Source organism: Lolium rigidum, chromosome 6 (assembly GCF_022539505.1).
Source record: "Lolium rigidum isolate FL_2022 chromosome 6, APGP_CSIRO_Lrig_0.1, whole genome shotgun sequence".
Taxonomy (NCBI): Eukaryota; Viridiplantae; Streptophyta; class Magnoliopsida; order Poales; family Poaceae; genus Lolium; species Lolium rigidum.
In genome coordinates, this window is record NC_061513.1 from 342,437,689 (window position 1) to 342,454,218 (window position 16,530).

The following is a 16,530-nucleotide window of genomic DNA, read 5'->3' on the forward strand; positions in this document are numbered from 1 at the left end:
GGGCCGGCTTTGATTGATTGATTCTCTCTTTGATATGGAACTCTGCTTTACTAGATTATTGCTCCAAGTTAGGGTGCCGGCTCCATGTTCGCGGGCTCGCTTGCTCCGCACCTCGTAAATTGTCTTAAATTATGCTTGTCGTTGGCATTGCGGTGCATTCCAATCCATTGTGTTCATTTATGATCTGTGCAGAACATCCGCCATAAAAATGCATAAGTTGGATCAAACAAACACTAAGAATAGGTAAAATATAATGAAAATAAACGAAATTATGACAATCCTACCGCAGACCAACATCTAGTATCGCGGGCAAGCAGTAAAAGTTTAAGTGGGCTTCGGAACAGCCTGCGTTAGCCTGCTATTGGCTTGCACACACCCCACTCGTGCTCGCCACACACCGGAGCACGTCACGCCGCTCGTGGCCACCGCCTGCGGCGCCGGCTGCGCCCCGCCTCTGTCCCGGCCCTCGGCCCTCGATTAAGGCAGCCAGCTCGCCTCCCTCCTTCACTCCGCCGCCGCTCCTCCTTCTTGGTGGCGCCGCCGCTCTTTCGCTCCTGCCCTCCGCTGTTGGTGCCGCCCGGCAGCTCCTCCGCTCGTCGCCGGCTGCGTCGGTCCGTGGCCGTCGTCTTTTCTGTCCGGTGACGCGCTCACCGGGCACGACGCAGAAGATCCCACTTGCGTCCTGAGCTTCAAGAGTTCGTCTCGCTTCGTATTTGCCGTCGCAGTGAGCAATCAACCATTCCTTCTTTTCATTCAGTTAGTTGCCGATTTGTTTGTTGCGCGGTGCCCTCGTTAATCTAATCCATCCTTCCACGGCTCGATTGGTTCTTCTTCTTTTTACCGCGCAAGATCGATCTGAGCGGCCCCATTTTGCCCAGATGCCGAGCAGCTTGTTTTCCCAAAAATTGGGTCTTTAACTGAATTTCCACGCCCCACGTTAGTGCCCCTGACTTCTTGGCGTTAAAATTGCAGAACTATTCTTTTGCTCTGAGCCGTACTAAAGCAATCATGTTAATTTGTCAAGTCAACTGGTTCGAGTCCGTTGTTTTAGTATAATTTATCTGTTTGTTCCCTACCTTTCCAAGTTCTTTGCGGTTCATAATATGTTTTGTTTCAAAACAAGGTTAATCTTGGTTTTAAACATGGGCGCCCACTGTCAGCACTCAGCAGTGTTATTTTACATTTGAATTCTTCCAAGATTCTAAGATGGTGCTACAGTAAATGATAGTACAAATCCAGTAAAGTTTCTATGAATCAAATTTCACTTTCATCTCTAGTATCTCAGAGTTATGAAGTCAAATTCAGTGATGTATTTAGCGTATGAATGGTGTTTATTGGGGACACAATTACTTCCTTTTGTATGCTATTAAGTGATAATCTCAAGCCTGACGCGGCCGATCGCCTGCCCCGCAAGGATGCTAGGGTCCTCAACTCAGCCGTCATGCTTCTCTGGAGATGCCTCTGGGTTGAGCGGAACGCTAGGGTTTTTGAGGGTTCCGCTTCCACCGTGGGTCAGGTTCTTGACGCGGCACTCCAAGATTGGCGATTATGGTGTGCTGGTAGGGGTGGGTCGGCTAGAGGTGTTGTTGTGTAAGGGCTCGACCATCTTAGGTGGTCGTTGGTGGGCCGGGTTTTGTCCGTGTTCTCAGCTGTAATCCAAACTTCTATCTTAATGAAATGACACACAGATCTCCTGCGAGTTCTCAAAAAAAAAGATAATCTCAAGCCTCTTTTTTACCGACTATGGAGATTCTCAGTAATGTCTTTTTTTATTCGAGAAAACACATAAGGGAAAAACAGCCCTTAAACCTACATTACACATTTCTCAGTAATGTATTTTTTTATTGGTGTTTATTGGGGACACAATTACTTGATCAACAAGCACTAACATCAGGGGAAAACAACCCTTAAACCTACATTACACATTTCTATTATTTCAGAAAAGAGCTCATTATATGTGTTTCATGTTCAGTAGATATATATGTAAGTTTTTTTGTTTTTGTTTTTTTTGAAGCCCAGAAAGGGTTCTCAAGCATCATTGTCATATACATAGCTTATGCCGTGTTGGTTATATTTCTAGCTTTCACTCTCATATTGTGGCTGGCACCAAGTCAAATCTAGCTGACCGAATGATGTTATCATCAATTTTCTGATTTTTGGTATTGTTTCTTTTAATTTTAGAATGCCAAAATCGCTGTAGAATAGCAATAATAATTGTTTCCTTAAACCATGACAGACCCTACTACATTCTCTCTACCATGTCACTGCACTTTCCTTTTCTTTTCACCTTTTTTTCCATTATTTGATGAAAAATATGAAGTTCACTTGCTTCTAGTTCGAAGCGGGAAATTTGAGAAAGCTGATATGTCAGTTTCGTGTCTAATGTTGCAGCAAGATTTATTTAGCGTGAACTGCAATGGTTTTTTGTTTATTTTCGGCATGCAATCCAGCGTAATCATTGATATTATTTCCCTATCAGGATAAGCATTGATCCTGCACTCCGCAATTTCCATAAGCTGCAATGAAGGATTCACAGGTGAATTTGCTTGCTATTATCAGTTGTCACTAAAGATCTTCCTTCTAATTATCTTTATCTTTCACTGTAAAATTATGTTTGGTTGGTCTAACCAGATGGTGAAAGTGCGTAAAATTTATATTTAGCTGACAGAGAGTGATTGAGATGATTATGCATTATGTGTTGGTAACTGGCAAAAAGAAATCTATAGTAATTTGTGTATGTGTACTTATTATCAAAAAATTGAGATACTGTTGCGACGCTTTCTTTAGTCCTGTAACTCTCCTATTCAGTAATAGTGGGAACAGTCAAGACGCTACTTTACCTGTTATTGAAGATATTTTTTTCTTGATGCCAATGCATCTGTTTTTTCTTACTAATAACACTCATAATTAACTGTTACTACTTTCAGTATTAGCATCCATTGTGTGTTGCCTTTAGCAGATAACTGATTTGTGTTACTTATGGACATTACATACAGGATATTCAGAGCACAACAGAGTTGCAGATGTCACCACAAGGTACTAATGAAGTGCAGAGTAACCAACTAAACACTATGTCCACTGATGCTCCTGCAGGAGATTCTGGTTCTTTATCAGTCGCTAGTAATGATAATAGAAAAGTATCCCGCGAAGACATTGAACTTGTAAGATGTCTACCTGTTGAAGCTATGGTTTTACCAGATTATATCCCTCTACATTGGGGGTCTCACACTCTTGACAATTAATTAGTGAAACTTGAAATCTGTTTGCAGGTCCAGAATTTGATAGAGCGCTGTCTGCAACTGTACATGACCAAAGGAGAGGTTGTTAGGACCCTTTCTACCCGCGCGAGAATAGAACCTGGCTTCACTACTTTAGGTGATGTTGCAAATTCAGCCAATGATGATATTCATGTTTGAATTTCCTTTTTTTGTGCTTGCTAATTTACTTTTCCACATACTTCAAAGTGCAACCAGTAATATACTCCCTCCGATCCGGAATAAATGTCGGACCGTTAGTACAATTACATTTTACAGTTATAACCTTCGTAAATCAGCTTTTATAGCTCGTCTTTGAACGGACCATGCATGCATGTGGTGGCCGAGCTTTTTGGCTGGCTGTTTAGTCAGACCATGAATGCATGCCTCCCGTAACGGCCGGGTCTCTCTGCCTCTGCACTGCTCCGATGGTTTAATGCGTCAGCAAGATGGATTGCGGGCTGAGGAAAATAAAATTGAATGGTTCTTTTAGCAAAATGGTCAGTTCGACAGTTTTTCCGGACCGGAGGGAGTATGATATTTTATTATAGTATAAAAATCATCTTTTCAAGAGGCACGCACAACTCCTGCCCATGACATTGACGAACAAATTAGCATAATATAATGTATCACTTTCTCCTTTTCCTTGAAACACACAAAAGATCTGTGCATCGTTGCAGATTTTCTCAGTGTGACTATGCCATGAATTGAGTATCAGATGCTTGCCTACCAGTTTAACCTAACATTCATTGATACTTACATCGATTGGAATTTCTCAGGGCAAAAGGATAATTTGGAATGCTCTATGAGATCAAGGGATTTCATAATATGTTTCTTGAATTTCGAGCATCTAAATATACATCCATTCGAGCTCTAAAGTTTTGTTGCTTACTTTGATATTTTTTGTATTTTCAGTATGGCAGAAACTTGAAGAAGAGAACTCTGAATTCTTTCGGGCTTACTACATAAGATTGAAATTGAAAAGGCAAATTATCTTGTTCAACCATTTATTGCAACACCAGTTCAATTTGATGAAATATCCAGCACCTCAGAATGTTCCAATGGCTCCAATGCAAAATGGAATGCATCATATGCCAGGTAATGTCCATGCTGACGTCTAGCCCTCAAAAGATGCTCAATAAGTACATCGCAGTTTAGAATTTCTAATATGCTTTCTTTTCACCTTAGCTGCTTTTTGAGTACAATTTGCCTTCCACGGGAAGTGCGCAAGTATGCACATTTTTTTTTTATCAATATCCCTCCCTGTCTTGTGATTTTACAGAACAAATTTTACAGTTCCATACCTTCTATCAAAATATCGTCTCATATAAGTAAACATCTCCTCTCCGCTTTCTCGAGTCCATATTATCCTCATTTACTGCATAATTGTTGGGTTGTATGGCAAGACTCCATAATGGTAATAATAGTGAAGATCTTGTAATGATTCTTTTTCACTAGCACCAATTTTTATAGTGAATCTTTAGCATGATTGAACAATCTTTCAGGTTTAGCTTTCATCATTGACTGGTTTAGACATTTCTAAATATTATTATCACTCTTATTCAATGCAATTGTGAATCTGGTGCAGTTAACAATTTACCGATGGGGTATCCAGTACTTCAGCAACCTCTGATGCCTGCTCCTGGCCAGCCTCACATTGATCCAATGGTTTGTGGTCTATCCAGTGGTCATATGGTGAATGGTATACCTGCACCAGGTGGCTATCACCCAATTCGCATGAACTCTGGAAATGAGTAAGCATTACATTTATCTCATGTTTGTTTTCCCTTCATGTGAGCTGTTTGTGTTGTGAGATGCATCAGTTTAATCATGTTCCGTGAATATTTTTGCCTGGCAAATTGTGTTTTATCCATGCATACATATTGAAATATTCGAACATTTTATCTTCCGTTGGTGCTTCTGTCTATATAGTTGAAACAAATCTTGAATATACACATACTGTAAGATGCATGTGTACTATTTTTAGTGCTGCAGCAGTCAAACTGCTAAGGAATAAATGATTACTGAAGGGTTTGGTACTTTGAAGTAATGTCACTGGCTGTTATTATTCACCACTTTGTTGACTTAACTACAATGCTTTTTTTTTGACATCTCTTGCTACAAAAAGTTTCATGAGAAGTACTTAACGGTCGGAAATATCCCTATCTTTTCTCTTGTGATCCATATTTCTGCTTCACTTGATGTTATGTTGCTGAAACATCTTTTTTCAACCAATGATTGTTAAGCTGTGTTGCCGAATGATGCAACCAGGAGTGCAGGCTGCAGCCCCTCTGACCTAATGTCTTGCAAAAAGTCATGTCCATATTGCGTGTTTCATTTCCCCCCTCTTTCTATTCACATTCATGTCTCATATGATGTTACTCTGATGTTGCTTGTAGCATGGCTGTGGACAATGGTGCACCTGAAGCTGCACATGCTGGTGCTATGCCATCAGAGATGGTTATGAGTCCCTCATCAGCAGCATCAAGCAACCATGCTCCTTTCACTCCATCTGAGATACCAGGGATGGCCATGGATACATCAGTACTGGATTCAGCATTTGGAACTGACATAGGGGACACAGGACCTCTGCAATTAGGGCCAGATGGTTCGTCAAGGGACTCCATCCGATCCTTAGGGCAGCTGTGGAATTTCAGTCTGTCTGATCTTACAGCTGATTTGACAAGTTTGGGAGGTGATTTTCTGTCTCTGGTAGTTTTACTCTATTGAATAGTCTTTCTTTTGACAACCAGTTCATACGAAACATGAAAATAGTATCTGCTATAAATTCTGCGCGGCTAGCAGTGAAGTAATATAAGAGTTCATGTGTGAAAAATTGCTAGAGGAACAACAATAGGCTGTTCTGTAGAGATGCAACTATCTCTGTTTTTGGAAGACACACACTACTGTTTGAGCCACTTCATTTATTCCACAACTCATTATTGGTGGAAACCCAAAAACAGAGATAGTTGCATCTCTACAACTCATTATTGGTGGAAACTCGTGGATTTTATAAAATACTTGAGTTCTTTAACAAAAGTACAACTCAGTCAGCATTTATTTTCCACGTCCCAATTGACTATCTTCCTAATAACACTGTTGGCATTCCATATTCATGTCTAGATTTGGAGGCCCTTGAGAACTACGCCGGTACCCCATTCCTGCCCTCGGACTCAGACCTCTTACTTGATTCCCCAGACCATGATGACATAGGTAATTTTCCTCGTGTTTCTAATTCTATCAATCAAGGAATTGCCAAACTAATCATCATCCCTGACCTAACGATTTGTGGTATGTCTTATTATCTCCAGTTGAGTACTTTGCGGACGCCATCAACGGATCTCAGTCAGACGAAGAGAAGTGATAGAGGACAGGGTTTAAATAGTCCCATTCAAATTCAGACCTGGCCGGGGCGTCATCTCATGTAGTGTACTCTCTCAACCATGCATGTATACCGTAGAAAATCTGGTCGAGCACACTCCCCATAGGTGCGGTAACTGGTGTGTGCCACTGAAGAATTTTGTAGTGGTCAATCCTAATGCTTTGGAATAATCAGTCGGATAGCCTTGAGCGGATAAAGCTGCTGGCTGCAAGGATGAAATGTGTAGAAAAAATGTGTCAAACCTCAGGAACAACCCTTTGTAATATCTGAAGAAGTGGACAGTTGGTCTGGTCTTTTTTTTTTTGCGAATACAGTTGGTCTGGTCTAGTGAACGTTTCTAGCATGCACACTAGCATATTTCTCCTACTGATTTAGTGCATCAAGATTCATGCTGCCAAGTTTCATCAGGTTTTGTCACGTTTTCGTGAACAACAGAAAAAGTGGACTAATTAAATCCCGGTGAAATTTGATGAAACATTTCTCCTAATTAGCTAGCGTTCATGCTAGAAATACATTTCTCCTAACGCCTTTATTGTCTCTTTGGTCGCCATGTATGGACCCGTTTCGATTGGGGCTTTTTCTCTCGGAAGTTTTGATATTTAGCTTATTGTGTTTTTAGCACCTATGCTGAATACTGCCAGAAAGTTTGTGCTTCAAAGCAGCCTTAGGGCCCTGCAAAAACGCAAACGAAAAAACAGCCACATCAATCTATTTTTTTTAAAGGGGAACGCCTCAGCCTCTCCATTAAAGTGATATACACAACATGCTTTTATTATATATTGTTAGAATTTATTTATAGCTTACAATCTCAAAGATCACATAATGTGGCGACATGGATTAGCCATTGAAAGAAACAATACAAACAACGCATGCATCATGTATCCTACTATTAGAAAGCCGTCAACCACCTTGGCTAAAGATACCTTGTACGACTACCATCAATCGAGGGCATCCAGAATTCATAGGCCCCGTTGATCCTCTAGAAGAAGATAAGACCACATGTTGATTCAGTAAGTAAGTAACTCTGCAAAACTTGAGCACCTTCTGTTTTGTTCAAACTTATATCATTTTGACAATTCTAAATTTCCCGAAGTAAAGCACAAACACCTACAGAAATTCGAGTTTGCTCTTCTTATTTTTATTGATTCCATGCCAAAACTATTTTTGATATTGGTTAGAGGTGGTATGTTAAAAGTAAAATAGACTAACCTCCAAATTAATTTCGCTAATGGGCGTGTAATAAATAAATGTTCCACGAACTCCTGCGAATCACATAAGGCACATTTCTTTACATATGTTGATTTTAGTTTTTCTAAGCAATGTTTTTGTTGAGTAATAACCACATAAAAATTCTAATCTTCCATTGCGCCTTTAGTTTTCACGAGTATTTCTTTAGGAAACCAGCGTGGCCATTCATATAATCAGCATATAAGGATTTCACTGAGAAAAGAAGCTGTTAAGTGCCACGAGAAATCATTCGGTTCATCGGATAGGTGCACCTCGATCAATCTCTCCACCAAATTCAACAAGGGATGTCATTTTTCATCTCTTAGCACACGTCTAAAAAGGATGTTCAGCGGTGTTTGATTAATCACCTCAGCCACACTCACATTTCTATAATGATGTATACTCTATAGATAGTGACTTGCGCCCAAGCCAAGAGTTTTCCGAGTATTCTTTCCGTCACCCATGACGAAAGAACCACGCATTATCCCGTTCCAAAAGGAGAATTCGTAGGCTACATTTGAACCCGCGGGAGGGATTTTGTCCTAAGATATTCGTTGTGCACTCCGTCTTCATTAGGTAACTCCAAAATCCATTTGCTCAATAAGCAGATGTTCTTTTATATCTAGACCCTCAATCCCCAACCCACATTGATCTTTTAGTTGGAAAACTGTGGCGAGACTAGTTAATTCTTAATTGGAGATTAGCGCACACTTAATAGTGATAGGAAAATACGCAGCGGAATCACCAATGTGCACTAACTCGCGAATCGCTGCTCGTGTCAAAGGAAACATATGCAGCAACATATATGGATGAAATAGTCTACATGATGTGGGAAGTGCAGTAGCAAATCAAGACACATGGATACCAATCTGTTTTGCATGGAAAACTTCTCAACTTGAGAGGAAAAACCACGGGCCAAAGCCAACCAAATCTCTTTCTTTTTTTCACTATTATCAAACGGGGATACAACAAGGTCTTCTTCAAAGAGCAGTAGAGGATCTTAGACATCAAGATACAAGCAAATCTTTGATGCCAACAACAAGATTTGCGGCACAGAAGCTAGGGATTGGAGCAATCTCAGCAAAGATGGCGGAACAACAGTTTAAAGGAGACAATAATGCAGATCTGGTTTTTACAACTTTGTGGGCAAGGCCTGACGCTTGATTTAGTTTCTTCCTTCAACTTTCTCACTTTTCTTTGTCTCTTGATTTTCTTCTCCAAATAGAGGCTATCCTAGATTTTTTGTGTCTCCACTGAGTGGTGTGGCTGGATGGAAGGCTTGTCCTTCCCTTCCTTTATGTGGAAAGTTCAAAATAACTCTCAGTTATAATCCTAATAGGTAGTGAGCTCTTGCACCCGTTTGGGCCGTTTGAAAGGCTTCATTTAGGCCATCTCCTCATAGTCCACATGAGATGGATACCCAATGCTTTTGGAAAGCAAATAATATTTCACTTTGATAAACGACACTTGTTCTTTATTTGGTCACTTTTCCAGAAAAAAAACGCTACCTATAACAGGTATCTTAAAGAAAGAAAGATGGAAGATGTGTAGCAGTTCAGTTTCATATTGAGGGTATGCAAAAAAAAGAAGCAAAACGAAACGAGAGCTTGTTGTGAGGTAAGATTCGTGCCTACCCTCAACGCTGTTTTGACTGAAGTATTGGAAGGACATGAACTAGTCTGGGAACGCAAGGTGCAGTTGAGGAAGATGGGGGCATAGCCGTATAGACAGAGCGACGTGAAACTGGGGATTAGGTTTCTCTCTACCCCGGTAATTCGTGGCTGCGTCTTGAGAGAAACGCCGGAACCGGTGCGTGCCTGCCATGTTCATTCGATCGTCATCAGAAGAGCTTGGACCGAAGGAAGTCCACAGTCGCCACGGCACGCCATGTTGCACACTGGGCAACACTTGTTGCTTCAGTCTGAGGACTAGTCAACAGTCAACTGGCTGACATGACATGACCACGTCAGCCAACTCGTTTCTGCCAGTTTGTCTAGGAGAATGCCATGTCCGCGTGCTCATTTCCAGACACCATTGATGTGCAAAAGCTCTTCTTCCCTGTGTTTGATGTGCAGGCGCTAGAATACACGTGAATCAGGCTGTGTTGACTGGCAGATCACTGCACGCACCCCGGGTCAGATCTAGAGTCTAAGTGCTCGATCGATCAGGGTTCTAAGTTCTAACTAGTCCTTAGCTTTAATCTTTGGCCGCCGTACTCCAGGCGGCGGCGCCGGAAACGTTCGGCTGCGAATCGGGACGACCGTCGTTTTCCTTTGGAACATTGCGTGGTTCGTCTTGCACATAAATTAGGGGCCGGGATGCATGACGGCGTTTCCTTGATTACTGTATGAGCTATGAGGCCTCTTGCACTATTTTACTGATGAAAAATCTATGGGACTATTTAAACTTCATCAGAGCATGTCGGCTGCAAGCATAGCTAGAGGGTGCACTGATATCAGGTACTCCCTCCTCTTGTTGTACTTTCATATGATATCTATAGAATATCGTAGTTGCTGACAGACTTTTCATAAAGTTTTGTCAAACTTTATTTGGCTTCATTTTTTTTTAAAAAAATAAGCCGATATTCATTGGATCGGAGGGAGAAATCGTATGGTTCTCGTGCTCACATCTGATGCAAGATGAAAAATTGTTCGAGTCGTCCTGCAGACCTACGGTTGTACACTTGTACTGAACTTGTGCGCAGGATGATCCAAAGCAGACAGGTTTTAAGGTTGCGCCGGAAACCAAGCCTGCGTGCTTCCGGGCGCCGCACCCGGAACGAGCTTAAACAACTCCAGACGTTACATCACGTGGATCCGGTTTCACAACGAGGCAGGCAGCTTCATTACCCAAATGATGGGAAGCTTGGATGATTCATCTATTTCCGCATCAGAAGCCGATAACAGATAACCGATCCTGGAAAAAGGCCATCTATTTCTGCATTTTTCCTGCATAAAACGGAATCAAGAAACAGGGCGATCAGAAGAAGATGTTCCTGGGATGAGTGTTCATACTGCGATCACGAACTGGGCCTTAGCAAAGCTACAGCTTGAATTTCCAGCAATGGACCTGCACTGCACTTGCCTCTCTCTGAACCCAAACTTTGGATGTTCCTACTGTTAGCAATTGCCTGAACTGCTTGGCATGCGTTATCACCTGCTCGAGCCACATGCCCCTGTTCCAAAAGCAGGAGCCGTGTGCTAAGAACGGCATATGCTGCAAACACGCAACTGCAGATGGATACATCGATCCGTAAGAAATAAACAAATTTCCGCGAGACTTTTTAACCTTGGCGTGCTGCGTCTCACGCGAGCTACCGGGGCCCTGTCAGCCGGGGCGACGCGCGCTCATGTAAATACGGCCGCGCTTACCGTCAGAAATCCTGGCATGATCCACGATCGATCGATCGGGTCTTGCTGCCTCGAGCACAGAACTGATTAATTGCAGATTACCGTCATGATTCGCAAGTCGCAATGTGTGTAGCAGCGTGGTCAGCTCGTGTATTGCGGATTGACCACAGATAGCTTTCGTCTTCAGATAGTTGGTGATTCTTGGAGACCGTGCGGAAAAGGGGACTATAGATATTAGATTCATCTGAATTCTCCAACCGTCAGGAGAGTGGACAAGTTCATCCGCCAAAAACAAGCAAACAAGGACCTGATCCCATACATATATATATACCCTGCTTGGGACCAGCATTGACTTCGCCGCTTGAGCGACGAAAATCCCCAGAATGCAGTGACAATTGAGCAGCTATTTTCTGCCCCGGAGATGAAGTTGCAACTTGCAAGGTGTACATGGTTTGCTTGCAGTTACCCCAACCTGCCCCTATCAAGTAGCACCTCTGTCCGGATTTAATTGACTTCTATCAATACGTTATTTATTCATTAGCCTTCTCACCTCTGCGTCGATTAAATAGGAACAGATGAAGTAGATTGTTACCATTTCGAATGGTCCATTGTAAAGGTTAACTCTTTTCTTCTCTTCAGTAATGGGATTTTGTACAGACTCCAAGCATACAACCTAAATGCATGACACAAAATAAAAAAGAGTTTACACTGTCTCTCAATAGTACACACTTTTGCTAGTTCTAGGTCGATGGTAGCATCCTTATTAGGGGGGAGCGTTTGCCGTTATATGGCCGCTTTGGCTATATAGAAATGACAAAGTTTTTAATGATAAGAATTGCTCTCTCTCGCAGGTTATCTACAGATGTACCGCTATTCTCCGTTTGTGGTCTGCGCTGCAAGGAGTGGAGAATCGCGACCTCTTTACGGAGGTCTGTACACAGTTGGAGGATATGGTGAAGGATACTTTTTTTCCTACATGTGTGACAACATAATCTAAGGATTGGTCCACCACCATCATCTTAGGCGTTTTACAATTGCTTAATGATTGATATGTAATTCGTCTTTTTTGTTTTCTTTTTCGAATGATTGAGACTTTTAAACGGCTGTGTGCATCTTAGCTATGCAGAGGTCGGATGTAATTGATTTTCAAAGTAATAAAGCGCCCATTATAAAAAAAAGGTCAACGCTAGCATCCTTAGGTCTACATAATGATTCGTGTATACAAGAACTCCACGTGGATGTTCTAGGTCGAATGTAGCTGATGGAAAATTTCTACGAAATCTAGTGCAAATGGATTGCAAGGAAACATACACTACAGGAATGGACGCATACGCTGACGGCTAGCTGCCCTCGGCGTAGCCACGCCTGGCCCTCGGCGTATGGCGTCGGCGTTTAGGTCCCTCGGCATAGACAATATTGCCGTCGGCGTAGCCCGGCCCTCGGCGGCAAAACCGTCGGCATACAAATTTTAAATTTTCATTTTTCCAAAAAAAATTCAAAAAAAAAATTCGGAAAAAAAATAATTTTTTTATAAAAATTTTCAAATTTTAATTTTTTTACATCATTTTTTTTCTTTTTTTTACTTGTTTATCTTTCACCCATACACTTTTAACTCTAAGTACACTTAATCCTAGGTCAAATTACAATCATGGTTAAACTTCCCAGCCGGTCACCCATCCTCACACTACTCCAACCTCGAAGACGCTTAACTTTGGTTCCATTCGGATGAGCTTTCCTTAAAGAATTGACACCTTACTGATAATGATAGTCTATCAACCCTATTAACCCTTGCACCGTGATGTCACAACTCTTTATTTTTAAATTCCAAAAAATTACTTAAGTAAAAAAAATGAATATATAAGTAACAATGAATAATAATATTGAATTCAAATAACAATAAAATAAATTTTTTTTTGGGTTTTTTTCTATTTAATATGGAATAATTAATATCTTTAAATCGAAAAACTGAAATTCCACAAATAATATGTCTAAATCGATCAGAAAAATGAGAGGAATCTAAATATAACATCCATATCATCATTTGAACCTAAAAATTAGAGTAATCCAAATATGACGTCCAGCTTGCCATCTGGCCAAAACGGCCCCCTCGGGAGATGCGAAATGGCCGTACCGGACGCGCTGGTGCACCGTTCGCCAACATGCTAAACGGAAAAAAATTAGCACATAAAGTGATGTGTTATAGACCTAAAAACATTTTTTGCGGAATTTATTGAGCGACGGAAAGTGTACCCCTAGTTCAAATCCGGTCAGTTTCCAGCGGATTCGGCGGGACACCGCAGGAAGCCGCAGGGATTTCCAGATAGCTAGCACACACATATGACATGTGATATGTGGTGCGGAGGCGGTGTCCTACCACTACGCGGAGGTCTCGCGCAATACTAAAATACGCCTCATGTAGCTGCTTCACAAAAAAACCTCGTTTTGGATGCCCGAAAATGAAAAAACCATCGCCCATGGGTTGGATTGGAAATCCGCTCCCGGGGCCATGCCTTCCATCCCAGGGACCACACATGTGCCAAATATGACCTCCTTCCAACAAACTATGCGGTGTCACAGGACGTTTCCTACTCATTTGCCCTAAAAGCCATAGAACTCCGGACGTGATAGCTCTGTTTGTGAAGGGTTTTCCAAAATAATTGCCGTATCCTAATTCCAATTTTTTGGAGTGGTTACTAGGACACATAAAATAACGCCATGCGGCCCCAAGGGATTTTCTAACTTAGTTTAAATTGCCCTCCGGCCAAAATGGGCCCCCACGGAGATGCGGTATGGTCAGTACGGCGCTGCTGGTGCACCCGTTCACCATCGCGCTAAACGGAAAAAATTTAGCACATAAATTGATGTGTTGTAGACCTAAAAATATTTTCCCGGAATTTATTGAGCGACGGAAAGTGTACCCCTAGTTCAAATCCGGTCACTTTCCAGCGGATTCGGCGGGATACAGCAGGAAGCCGCAGGGATTTTCAGATAGCTAGCACGCACATATGGCATGTGATATGTGGTGCGGAGGCGGTGTCCTACTAGTACACGGAGGTCTCGCGCAATACAAAAATACGCCCCATGTAGCTGGTTCACAAAAAAAACCCGTTTTGGCACCCCGAAAATGAAAAAACCATCAGCCATGGGTCGGATTGGAAATCCGCTTCCGGGGCATTGCTTCCCATCCCAGGGACCACGCACGTGCCAAATATGGCCTTGTTCCGACAAACTATGCGGTGTCACGGACCATTTCCTACTCATTTGCCCTAAAAGCCATAGAACTCCTGACGTGATAGCTCTGTTTGTGAAGGGTTTTCCAAAATAATTGTTGTATCCTAATTCCATCTTTTGGAGTGGTTACTAGGACACATAAAATGACGCCATGCGGCTCCAAGGGATTTTCTAACTTAGTTTAAATTGCCATCCGGCCAAAACGGGCCCCCACGGAGATGCGGTATGGCCGTACCGCGCGCGCTGTTGCACCCATTCACCATCGTGCTAAACGGAAAAATTTTAGCACAGAAAGTGATGAGTTGTAGACCTAAAAACATTTTTCCCGGAATTTATTGAGCGACGGAAAGTGTACCCCTAGTTCAAATCCGGTCACTTTCCAGCGGATTCGGCGGGACACAGCAGGAAGCCGCAGGGATTCCCGGATAGCTAGCACGCACATATGACATGTGATATGTGGTGCGGAGGCGGTGTCCTACTACTACGCGGAGGTCTCGCGCAATACAAAAATACGCCTCATGTAGCTGGTTCACAAAAAAACCCGTTTTGGCACCCCGAAAATGAAAAAACCATCGGCCATGGGTCGGATTGGAAATCCGCTTCCGGGGCATTGCTTCCCATCCCAGGGACCACGCACGTGCCAAATATGGTCTCGTTCCGACAAACTATGCGGTGTCACGAACCGTTTCCTTCTCATTTCCCGTAAAAGTCATAGAACTCCGAACTTGATAGCCCTGTTTGTGAAGGGTGTTCCAAAATAACTGCCGTATCCCAATTCCTTCTTTTGGAGTGGTTACTAGGACACATAAAATGACGCCATGCGGCTCCGCGGGATTTTCTGACTTCGTTTAAATCTCCATCTGGCCAAAACGGGAACCCGATGACATATAAGAAAGTGTTTGAATTGTTACTATATTAACATGATATACATGATTCAAATATGCATGATTTTGACATAAACGGATAGAGGATTTTTTTCTGAACATTTTGATACCTTATACTTATACGCATTTTTCTGACATCATATGAATTAGTTATGATTTTTACAAAATTAGACAAATTTGACAAATAGTCTACGCCGAGGGTGGCCGTCGGCGTAGCCCTGTCTATGCCTAGGGCCAAACATATGCCGAGGGCTGCCCTCGGCGTAGACTTCGCTACGCCTACGGCAACGATACGCCGAGGGTGAGACTCGCTGGCTGGCCGTGCCGGGCCATACGCCGACGGCCCCGACATTTGGCCGTCGGCGTATGCCACGGCCCTCGGCGTACGTCGCCATTCCTGTAGTGATATGCAACGAAAAACAATCATATGGTTTGCAAAACTACAAACCAAATAACCCATATAGAAAAATTATTGAGGACTAAGCTCCTCCGAAATTTTAAACAACATTTTTGTCAAAGCGACCCTAAAGAAGGATATTGATCTTATGAACCATTTTATGATTAGCCTGGCCATTATGCACACAAAAGGAGTTGCGCTTATTCCAAATTTCTCGAGATACTAACATGACAAGCGACGCCCAAGCTCTCCTTCACACGCCGTGAGCATTGGCGACTGAGAACCACCATTCCGTGACGGTCGATTTTTATTTTGCTAAGCCGTAGCAAGCAAAGGCTCGAGCCTTAGCGAAGCCAAGATCCCATTCAGAACACACAAAGTGTATCGACACCTAGAACATGATGTGTGCTGCTGTTTTGGGTTCCCTTCTCCAAAGTTGACAAAGGCCGCTATTTGGCAACCTTTGCCTCTGAACTTTATCGGCTGAATTTGCAGTTGGGTGGGGCCTAATTGCGCCACACCACTGGTTTCATAGCTGTTTGAATTGTTCCCTCAGAAAAGCCACGGTAAGCCAAAGCCGTCGAATATTCCCACACGCTGCCTCAACCTCTAAGAGCATGATTGATTCAAAAGAATTTTGTAGGTCTCTTGATCATAGAAATTTTCCTACAAAAGCCATTTGATTCAAATGTTTGAACCCTCCAAAACTTATACGGACTGCTTTTCTATGCTACAATCCTATAGGATTTCTTGCAAGAGGTTAGACCTCTTGTAAAATTTTCTATGTATCTATAACAACTATTAC

General features: G+C 42.4%; 1 protein-coding gene across 1 annotated transcript; it reads left to right on the forward strand.

Moving 5' to 3' along the window:
- The first annotated feature begins 573 nt into the window (after window positions 1-573).
- LOC124661113 lies at window positions 574-7,123 on the forward strand. Its single transcript, XM_047198968.1, has 9 exons — window positions 574-724; window positions 2,480-2,536; window positions 2,997-3,161; window positions 3,270-3,375; window positions 4,170-4,352; window positions 4,843-5,008; window positions 5,654-5,949; window positions 6,378-6,467; window positions 6,566-7,123. The coding sequence occupies exons 2-9, from the start codon at window positions 2,522-2,524 to the stop codon at window positions 6,616-6,618; spliced, it is 1,074 nt and encodes a 357-aa protein (XP_047054924.1). The 5' UTR covers window positions 574-724; window positions 2,480-2,521; the 3' UTR covers window positions 6,619-7,123.
- Window positions 7,124-16,530: the final 9,407 nt, after the last annotated feature.

Coding starts and splice junctions, on each gene's coding strand:
- LOC124661113 (XM_047198968.1), top strand. Junction 3,162..3,269: donor CCCGCGAAGACATTGAACTT/GTAAGATGTCTA, acceptor ATCTGTTTGCAG/GTCCAGAATTTGATAGAGCG. Junction 4,353..4,842: donor TGGAATGCATCATATGCCAG/GTAATGTCCATG, acceptor AATCTGGTGCAG/TTAACAATTTACCGATGGGG.